Genomic DNA, 11,067 nt, shown 5'->3' with positions numbered 1-11,067 from the left:
TTAGAGTTGGAAGGGACCTTTTCAGGACCTTCTATTCTGTGAACCATACCATGCACCGAATTAGGCGAGGAAATGTATGTGATAGCTGACTGTAAAAGTCTGCTGGTCCTTCTGAGAAAATAATGCATGTCTTTTTCAATTATTTTTTCTAAATGTCAAGATAGCTCACATGCACACACAAAATTATCCTGAGCGGTGCCTTAAAAATGTGTTGGCCATTGCATTAAAAAAACCCACCAGCACACTGCCCCTTCTACTGGACTTACACCACTGCAAGACTCGCAATTATTCTGCGAAGCATTTAAATAAAAAATACCCACGTGTGACACACCATCTATAACCCTTCATTACACCCCTCCCTCTCCACACTCTACACTCCCTGATACCACACACTGCCATCAGGCGGACCTTACAGCGCTTCAGCCTCAGCACACTGACCACGGAAACTGCGGAACCACATCCAACTCAAACACTGATTTCAGCACTGATGAAAGAAGCTGGCTCAACTGTGCTGGCCCCTATCCACAGCACGTGCACTGGCGGTGCAGGCTTCCTGCTTGGTGCTCAGCCAGCGTGCCTCCTGTTTGCATTAGCAGGAGCCATCTGCAGGGATGAAAGAAGAGTTCAACTTCCAACTTGACTTCCAAGCTCGAGAGTAGCCTGACCACACTCTCCTCCAGGAACCACTAAATAATACAGCCTGCACAGCTTGCTGAAAAGGCAGTCTCTGACAGGGCTTGCTCCTGCATCTGTGTGCTGCAGGGTTTCTCCTTTCCACCGCACGCAGTCATGAGCATTATTACCACAGACAAGATTTGATGGTAGATAATAAGGCAGTTCCTACAAGAATACTTCCAAGATCTTGGTCTTATGATGCAACACAGGCCTTAATAACAATAATGGCCATAATTGGCTCTTCCGTGGCACTTGCTAGGGTAGCATGGATAGGTCGTGGTTGGACTCGATGATCTGTAAGGTCTTTTCCAACCTGAGTGATTCTATGATTTTATTGATTCTATGATTGCCATTCATGTACCCCGAGAAAAAATGATAGACAAGAGCTATCATGCACATTTTAAAGACAAAGAAACTGAAGCATTCAAACGGTGGTAATAATAAAACATGAATGCTATCAGCAAAACAAGGCATAAAATCAGGTCTCCTGCATCCCAGCTGGGTGCTTCAGGCAACACAGCTGGAAAGCTCCATATCCCATTACCCATACACTGAGTCACTGAGTTCCCCCAGCAAGGATCTTATTTTTCATTATGGAATGAAAAATAAAACAAACCATGGGGCTCTAGCCTCTCCTGCAAGCCAGGCACAGCCAGAAATTTTGATGGCAAACGAGGCAGTGAAAACGCAACCTGACACAGAACAAAGTGGCATAAGCAAGCCAGCCTACCTGGTGTGGAGCACCGCACCACTCATTATTCAGGAAGAGCGGGGGAGTTGGGAGCACTATTTCAACTGTAAGAAAACAGGTTGGCTGCTGATAAACCCAAAATGCTGCCGTGCAGATGAGAGAATTCATGGTCACTGGCATCCAGAAAAAAGACGTAAAGGCTCAAAACCAAACCAGTGCTAACCTTCTAGCTTCCTTCCTTCTAGCTATGGCCATCCAGGCCCCGCAGACAGGCTCTGAAACTTGCAACTGGAGCCTGCTGCTTTGCGTGCCCATTCCTAGAGATGAAGCAGCTCCCAAACTCAAACCGTTACTGCTAAAAATTAAAGCAAACAGCAAATTTAAACTGCTTTCCTCTCCCCTCGTCCTTCTCCCCAGAAGTATTCCTGCAAATCTAAGTGCATACCAAGGCCTCAGCTGCCTCCTATAAGTAAATACCTGCGCTAGGCTCAAACATTTCAGCCTACGTTTCATATCTCCACCTTGCATTTCAATTCTAAAATACAGGTTCCGATGGTTCCTCAGCAAGCCAACATAAATAAAGCAGTAGTCCTCACTGCTCTGGGAACAGTAAAGGTCACCCAAGGAGTGAACAGCAGAAATCAGAAGCTCCATAGGGTTTTTAAAACAAGGTGATGGGATACCAAGAAGCTGTGAGAGAAGCAGGACTGAGCCTGGACTGGGGCCGGTCTCCTCCACACAAAGAGCACCCAGAGAGCTGCTCTGGTAATAACCTGGTGTCAGAGCAAGGGCAGGGCAGGACCAGGTCCCCCTTTTAGCCCCTAGCCATCCTGTTCCACATCCCTGCAGCCAGAGCCTCGATGGAGACAGGCACAAGGCCTGGGAGGGCTCTCCCCTGCAGGCCCAAACCCCTTTGCTGCAGAGCACAGCCAGTGCTCGGACTGCACCTCACCACAGCACGGCTGCACACACTCACCTGACCCCCCGCAGTGCATAAGGAGCTGCGGAAGTCCCACATTGGATTGAGGAGAATGACCCTCTGCTCTCCCCAGGCTTCCTCACAGCTGCAAAGCCCTCTTCCAAAATGGCCGCTCCCCTTCATGGCCGCCGCACAAGATGGCGGCCGCACAAGATGGCCGCCACCCCACAGCCCCGCCCACCCTCCCAGGAGACGAGGCGGGGCCCGGGGGCACGCAGAGGCAGACACGAGTCCCCGAGGCACCATGCTTTATTCTCAGGTGTGCAGGACAGGGAAGGAGCTGAGGGGATGGGGTGTGTGGTGACAGGCAGGCGGGCAGCCCAGCAGGGCGGCACTAGCAGGAGGTGAAGGTTTTCCAGAAGAAGTTTTTACAGGGCGCCTTGCGGTCCCTCTGCGAGAGCTGAGCCAGCCGCCCCAGCGCCGCCCGCTCCTCCTCCAGCTTGCCTTCCTCCTCCAGGTCTGGGGAGGCCACGTCTGCGCTCTCCAGGAGCCCCGCCAGCATCTTCAGCAGGGCATCCCTGCGCAGCTTGGTCTGCTCCTGTGGGCACAGAGAAGGAATGACGACAGCCCCGGGCAGCCCCCACCACCCCTTCCCACCATCATCCTCACTGACATCCTTCAGCTTTGTCCAGCTCAGCCAACAGAACCATGGGAAGCATACGTGCATTGTTGTAACAAAGGGCTTCCAACAAATAGGCACAAATTAGTGAAATCCCTTGCTGCCTTTGCTAATTAAATCGCAGTGAATGCCAAGCTGCTTTCTCCTCACTATCCTGGCTGCCCAACACACACCTTGGGAAGGCCGGAGTAGAGGTATGGGGTTCAGAGCAATATGAAATTAAGCACACGGGGCTGTAATCCACTGTAAAATGCTAGGAGTTCAACATAACAGAGGAGAGGGCCTGGCTGGAGTGAGGAGAGGTGCTCCAAACTATTGGAACACAGCACTTCAATCAGAGGAGATGGGCAGTTTGCACTTTTGTATTGCAGTGGCATGACCCTGGGGTAAAGCAGAAGGAAAGATGGTGTTCTCCATCCCTTTGCCATAGAAGCTTAGGGAAGAGAGCAGTCTCTGGTCTGGAGCTTAAGGGACTTCCACCAGAACCAAGAACCACAGAACCATTTGAGTTAGAAGGGACTTCTAAAGGCCATCTGGCCCCACTGCCCTGCAGTGCACAGGGACACCCACTGCTCCATCAGTGCTCACAGCCCCCCAGCCTGACCTTGGGTGTCTGCAGGGATGGGGCACCACCTCCCCTCTGGGCAGCCTTAGTGTAAAAACAGCTGTGAGCTATGTTGTTTCTATGCCACCCATCAAGCAAACCTGAGGAATTCCCTCTTCCTTGAGCATTCCTGGCCCCTGTGACCCATCAGCAGAAACAGCTGGCATTGACTAAGGTGGGATAGATGGTCTGACAGGAACAGATTGCTGCTTCCCATGCAGATGAGAGTCTTGGAAGTGGATTCGCATATTGCTTCTCACAAATGCCATCTTTATTGCTGGAATGTTGTAGTTACCCGTTGGCTCTGCCAGCAGCAGCCTCCACCAAGGTGAGCAAAAAAAAGATGGATGAACGGAGGCAGAAACAATTATACTGAGTCTCTTTGACAGAATGCTTTGGATATTTTTGAAGAATTTCTTAGCTCTAATTACTATCCTATTTCCATACCCAGAGAAATTAGATGCTATGTTTGGAGCAGAAGAACAGATAAAAGCAAGTTTGTGTCCATTCCAACTCCAGGTCCTGCACAGAAGGTACAGAATTATCTTGAGCCTCAGGAGGATGGGCTGGGACTTGGGAACTCAGCAAAACACATCTCCTGGGTCATCTCCTCCTCCTAAGCCACCTTCCTTGCTGTAAGTGCTCTGTTCTGAACTAACCTGCTCCAAGCAGAGCCACAGATGAGCCCTGTGATGTTAAGAGCCATCTGCTAAAGATTCAGCTCCTCAGTGAAGAGAAGTGAAATAGCTATACTAAAATCTCAGGAGATGAACCGCTCCAAACTCAGGGTTGGGAAGGCAGAGCTCAGCCTGCTGCTAGAGGATTGTTCCTTACGCATGATCAGCTGTGGCTGTCAGTGAAATGAGGCAGCTCTTCCCCTGCGCTAATCCACTGCTAACAACCTTTCTGTTTATAGCTGTTCCTGAGTTGCCTGAGATGAAGACTCTTTGGAAGCAGATTTGAACACCGGCGGCTCGTGGCACCCCTTTGGGTTGATGCTCAGCTCCCTGCACTGCTTCCACCAGCAATCAGTACACACACACCTTTCGTTTGCATTGTTATACATTTCACAGTAGTTGATATATGGAATCCTGGTTTTGTTCATATTTAAACCATTTGTCTGAGTTACAGGAGTGGTGACTGCAGACATCACTACATCAGCATCTAGCAGTTTTTCAGTTTGTAGACTACTCTGTGGAGAACCATTCTATTTTGACAGATATTGAATCGTAATTTTGTAAGAAACTGTGTTGGGAATTCATAATACTTGAAGGCATTTTTACAGAGCCTTACTGATTTATTCTATGCAACTAGTTTCATTTTCCCCCAGCAGCTGGCATGTCCACCAGGTGAGAGTTCACTTTTTAAATGCTACAGTAAGAATGCACAGCTGAAAGTCCAGAGTTCTCCCCAGAAGGGTTAATCTCAGGCAGCTGCAGAAGCCCTGATCTCCAAAAGAAAGCCATTCCTAGCACCTCACACTGTATTTCTGTCTCGCAGCCAGCTTTGCTGTTAATAGGATGTGAGAATGCTTAAAGCAGCAAGACACTGATGGATGAGCTGGAGCCAACGCTGAGACAGAAAGAATGATATGGGTGCGCACAAAGGAGAAGTCAGTGCCTTTGAAACCAACACAGGAATCCTTCACTTGTCTGGGTAGCACCTATCCAGAACTGAAATAACAGCAGCACTACAGATACAGCTGTGAACTGGAGCAGCACAGCGCTGTGCGACTGAACACAGCTCAGAGGAACCCTGGGGATGGCGAGGAACAGACAGGTGAGAAAACAGCGGGGCGAGGGCAGGCAGCACTTGCCTGTGATTACGTTATGCTATTGCTTCCTACCTCTTTGGCCTCTCAGGGAAATAGTCCAGCAGAAAAAAAAAAGTTATTATAGTGCTGTAGCTATTACAACATTAGAGTTTTGCCGGTTGGTAGGATAATTATATTGCTATAATAAGTTCTGCCACTGCATAGAGCCTGTGCTGGTTCAGAGTGTAATTATTCTAGCAGAACTATGTCGGTATAACTCCCCCTGTGAATACTACTCTGGAAAAAGCAATTTTATTCTGATATAATTACTTCATTTATTATTCCTCTGTTACTTTCTTACTGAACCCATCTTTTAAACATTTGTCCTTCCCAGGAGTCCCATTTAAAATATCATCTCCCTTGATCATTTTACCAATTATGTATCTTTTCTCCCCCTCCCTACTACTCTGCTTCGTTCTCTCATGCTGCACTCCTTCAGCAACCTTATTTTCTCCCTCTCCCTCCTCCTGGCCGCTCTGTTTTCTTTACCAGTTTTTGCTTAGTTCAGATTTCGGTTTTGCAGTCCTCAGGAGTCTGCTGTGGTACCTTTCCTAAATAAACTGGCTAATAAGCTGTAGTAATAGCCCTGCTTCAGCAGCGCGTGAAGCTGTACTGTCTTGGAACACGCAGAGGTAGAAGTGTTTACATCAAGTAAAAGCCAACTGCCCTCTTTATCTGTCCCCTGACAACTTCAGCCTGCTCCTGCATGCTCCCATCCCACCCAGCTCCTGCACAGGGTGCATTATACTCACCCTGCTGTTCTGTAACGCGAGTCTCTCTTCTCCAGGCAGCGCCGTGGCTCTCACGCTCCACACCAGCAGCAGAACAGACACCAGGCTGGCCATCAGCTGCATGATGCACAGGCTGTGACTCCGGTGCTGAATTAGGAAGACTGGGAGAGGGAGCTGTTTCTGGGCTCTCTTCTGCCTCAGACAATGGCTGCAGCCCCTTTTATAGCCCTCCCCCTAGCCCAGTGGGTGACGCAAACAATTAAGTCTATATCAAAGGCAAATTAGACTTTGGAGAGGTTGTTAACACTTGGCTGCTTGAGTGGGATACTTCTGTGCCTCTGGGCTTTCCATGCACCAGACCTGCAGCGACAGCGAGGGTTTGGGATTCTCCAATAACATGCTGTTCACCCCCAGTAATCGTAGGAAATGTCTGTGTCTCTTCTAGTTAGCTGAATTCCACTTGGGAGCATAACATTGGCTAGAACAGGCCACCAGGCTTGCACCAACCTCTGGCCAATGCTGGGTGACTCAAAAGGAAAAGATAAAATTTTTGGCCACCAGTACTGGATACGAGCAACTCAGACCTTCAGCCTCTGTGTCTAAACAGCTCTGGACTCAATGGGTACTCGGATCTGGATCTCTGCAAGCTGTGATATACCTCACTGTGGAATGCCAGTATGCCTGGCTTTCCCTTTACAGTAACGTGGGGACACAGGTTGCAGCTATGCAATAAATCACACTTTGCCAATGTATCTACAGCTACAAGACCAGCTGGTAGTTACTGGTTTTTGTTTTTAGTATTGTTTCAATGCGTCTTGAACCAACCCCATGGATCAACACATTGAATTCTGACTTGGAGATGCTGGGTTTAAGTGTATTAAAGGGAAAACAAAGCACTGAACAACTGGAGCTGTTCCATGCAGTGGGACTTCAAGAAGCCTGCGATGTGTTGACGTTGACTGCAGGCTGCTTGGCATGCCTCCCTACTTTCCCTTGCCCCTGATTAGTAGTAAAGAATGCTTCTCCCTTTGCACAAAATAGGATCCCAGTGAGACTGGTTTGGGGACCAGCAGAAGGTACTATATAAACACTGCTGCCTGCTTTGCTTTGCCCCTGTCGCACAGGGTGGCATCTACTGTCTCATTCTGTTGAGATACAGTGACAGAGCTAAGGATCTCATCTCACTTTCTCCAAAAGCATTTGCCTCAAGGCGAGCTCCATTCTGAACCAACCCCAGCAGTCAAAAGGTGAATTATTATCCTAAATTAGCACACAAAGAAAGCACAGCAGAGTGACTTAGCCACAAGGTTGCTGTGTCAGAACAAAATGAAACAGAAAGACGTGTTCCCCACTTGCACTGCTCATCAGTGTCAAAGTTCTTGGAAAGAACATAATGAAGCTCTGCCTGCAAACAATTCAGCTCCTAATGCCAGCTATACCATCCTGGGTGCTCGAGAGAAGAGATGCCATCTCATCCATGCGTTTTTGAAAAGAAACACTGGATTCCCTCACCAAAAGTTACAAAGAAGTAAAAAGTTTTTCTAAATGATAGGGACCTGTGGGGAGTTAATGATCCAGCAATTTCTATAAATGAATTTTCCTGAGAAAACTGTAACCCCTTTGCTTCTCATCCCTCCTTGTGAGGGCTAGCTGCCATGCACCAGTTTCAGATGAAACATCACCCATTTCCTTTTAAACTCATCTTGCTAGTTTATCAGAATTGCTGCATTACCCTTCTTAATGGATTCTGTCAAACACTTCCAAGCATGTCTGGGGCTCGAGACAGAGAGCAGCGAAGGAGCAGACTCCAGTGAGTAAAGCAAATCACAGGGACCTGCGAAATGACCTGCAGCTGATCTGCTGTGGGAGAGGAAAAATGGGAGAACAGCAAATGGAGAAAGCACGCTTGGCTGCTCAAGAGGAACGAAGGGCATGTACCTGTGTGAGATGTGGCTGGGCTGACAGGCAAGCAGAAGGTGAATCTTGTACTGTTGTTTACAGGGCAGAACTAAACCTCATGGGCCAAGTAGCCCAAAAGCTAGATAAGCCCAAAAGCAGTACAACCAGGTCTCCATGCTGGGTGCTGAGCCTGAGCACATCAGCTTCTGAGGAGGTCCCATTGGGATGCAAAGAGTGACTCAGCTGCAAGTGAGTCTGCCCTGGGATTAAAGGGCAATAATAAAATAATTAGCATCTCCTAATGGGGTTGGCTTTGGAGTGTATCTGCCCAGACATGCAAGCACCAAACCTGCATTCCTCTGACCAGCACAATGCAGACAAAACCTGCACTTCTACTTAGGGAAAGGCAGGGACCCTTCCCAGCTGCGAGGGAAGGGAATAAGCACACATGGAAGCAGTTCCACACTGGGACCAAATCTCTGGAATCAGATAGGTTCTCTCAGCTGCTCTGCTTCAGCACCCTTCAATACCAGAAGCTTATTTTCCTTTTTTCCCAGCTTCCTCCATCTTCCCTTTCCTCTACATTAGCCTGTCCTCAAGCTCTGATCCTCTGGCCCTTTTGCAACCCCTGGTGCCTCCTGTAACATTAGGGCTGACTTCCTTCTCCAAAGGAAGCAGAGTAACTCCACAGTGACGCATTTGTTTTTTGTGGTAACAGGAAAGAAGTATCAACAGGTTGCACCAGGATTGCTACTGTTTCCCATTCTCTGTCATGACTGGCTGACCTTAAGGTGGCCCAAACTTTTCCTTTGCTAACCCTTAAATGCTTATCACTGTACAGGGAGGTTTAAGGCCTTCCCTTGACATCCTCTTGAACTTTCCCCCCCCTCAGTTACCTGACTCACTCATTTAGAAGTCCTTTTTCATTGATTTTCATTGACACTCTCTTCTGTCTGGAGCAGTATGAGTGGGTTGCTACCACTTTACAATGAGGGCAGATCTATCTGCTATCAGCACGCCTGCGAACACGTCCATCAGCCTGGTACAGGTGGGGATCCTCCGGATGGAAATTCAGCATAGAAGGTGGCCTGAAAAGGCCTGTGTGAGCACCAAAGCTCACAGAATATGCTTCCACAATTACAACCACTACCATCTTTTTGTGATAAAGGGTGACCAAGCAATATGCACAGGGGATTTTGTCTTTGAAGGAGTTCATTGCCCTCTTGTCAGTGCGTCGGTACAGCAGTGAAGGCATTATTAGAACACGAAAGGGAACACAATGCCTGGCACCAAGTGCCACATTAAGGAATTAGATCATCTCTATTACTTTCCTCCGTTGCTTGGATATTTGCTGTCTTCTACCCATTTGTTGCCTGGTCCGAATTTGGATGACCAGACTTTTTTGAAGCATGCTGCAGAATTGCATCAGGCTTCCAGAACAGTCAGGTTCCCAAAGGTGGGACACTCAACTGCAGCTGAAGGAAGAGTTAGCTGCAATACCTCTGCTTTCATGTCACTGGAAGCCTTTCTGCTTGCCCTCAAGAGTCCCTAGTTGCAAAGGACAGAACAATAAATAAAGCAATGCTCATCTGACAGTTGTGAGCCTTCCTGGAAGGGGAAACCAATTTGTCCATGGGTCTGAAATCACAGCTGATTTATCAGGCCAGGCTTGCAGTGTTCCCTCGCAGCGCAGTCCCCAAAGGACTCCACAAAGCATACGGGTGGCTGTGTCAGCCATGGCTTTCATTGGCTCTAATCTAACAGACCCAAGAAAGAGCGTGGGCTGGAGCCTACAGCTCCCGCTCATCTCTGATAAGAGCTGCAGAGCAGGTGCAGGGAGGAGGAGGGGAATACCGCAGGGATGCTGCTGTCAGAGCACACATAACTACAAGCCTGTTACAGCTCCCTGGGGAGGCAGAGTGAGAGGAGCAGCGCTGCCTTCTCTGTCCATCGACCTCGACAGGACTGCAGGAGGGCAGGCATAGTGCTTCAGTGGCATGCTCAAAACCTTTTATTTCAGTGTGCAGTGTAAAGTTAAAACACTTCAAGTTTGCCACTCAAAATCATCTTCAAAAAACAACTACTTGCTATGAGACACTTACTTCGAAATTCTTCAAGTTTTCCACCGAACATGCTTTGCCCAGCTCCAAGCAGGAGGAACGTCAGGCTGTGAAACAGGCTAAGGATGTGTGACATGACTACTGCCTCACGACACATGAACTGACCTCTGTTACACCAGACTCATCCCATCGGTGGCAAGGGATTCCTGAGGGATTGCACATGCTCTGTGCCTTGTGGGAATTCAGGCAGGAACAGCTGGGCACTGACGTTAGCACACAGGGCTGATCCTGCCAGGGACCGCTCAGCTGGGAGAGCCTCACACGGGATTCATGCACTCCATGGGGGGTGAGGTTGTTCCTCTCCTGCAGCCGAAGAGGGATGAAACACACAAAGGTCATCACATGCATCACCTTGCCTTGCTGCTGGCAAGCAGGAGCAGCTTGCTTAAGCAAATTCCCTCAGTGCTGCTCAGTACCAAGGAGAGGCAGCCAGCTCCAGGTCCCAGCGTGGCTTTGCAGGCTGTGGAGCTGCCGCTCAGGAACAGCCTGTCACTGACATCTTTCACATTCCTAATGATCCTCCTGCCTTCATCTGCTTCACATGTTGCTGTTCTATAATTGAGATCCCCTGGCTCTAATTCCCCACCTCCTGCATATTTAAAAGCATTTAACTCCATCCTGTACGCAGCCAGGAAAGAGCTTCACCGAGGCTTCTCAGTACGTAACTTCATTACATTTCTCATCTTACTTTTTAATGACATTTTGTCTGACTTTGTCTAGACTGGAGCTGCTTTTTCATGCTTTTGTCCCAGCTTTTCCTTTTTTCTCCTCCCATTTTATCATAGAAACTGGCCTCTCCCTGAACTTGGTGGCTTTTTTTTTTTTGACTGTTTGCTTATTGAGACTGCTGCTCTCTGATGCAAGATGAATTGTCATTCCTACTTCAGCAATCTCTTGCTTCAGCCAAGCTCCATCAATAATTCAAGCCAGGCCTTG

The 11,067-nt window shown here is 48.5% G+C and overlaps 1 protein-coding gene across 1 annotated transcript; it reads right to left on the bottom strand.

Moving 5' to 3' along the window:
- Nucleotides 1-2,679: 2,679 nt before the first annotated feature.
- Nucleotides 2,680-6,235, bottom strand: LOC306954491 (somatostatin-2-like; the record flags this gene model as incomplete). The annotated part of the gene is made up of 2 exons (XM_079545583.1): nucleotides 2,680-2,883; nucleotides 6,134-6,235. The coding sequence occupies 2 exons, from the start codon at nucleotides 6,233-6,235 to the stop codon at nucleotides 2,680-2,682; spliced, it is 306 nt and encodes a 101-aa protein (XP_079401709.1).
- Nucleotides 6,236-11,067: the final 4,832 nt, after the last annotated feature.

The sequence above is a fragment of the Tetrao urogallus genome (assembly GCF_951394365.1).
Source record: "Tetrao urogallus genome assembly, chromosome: 21".
NCBI lineage: Eukaryota > Metazoa > Chordata > Aves > Galliformes > Phasianidae > Tetrao > Tetrao urogallus.
Note: the sequence above shows the minus strand (reverse complement) of the source record. Positions and strands in the feature narration are given on the sequence as shown.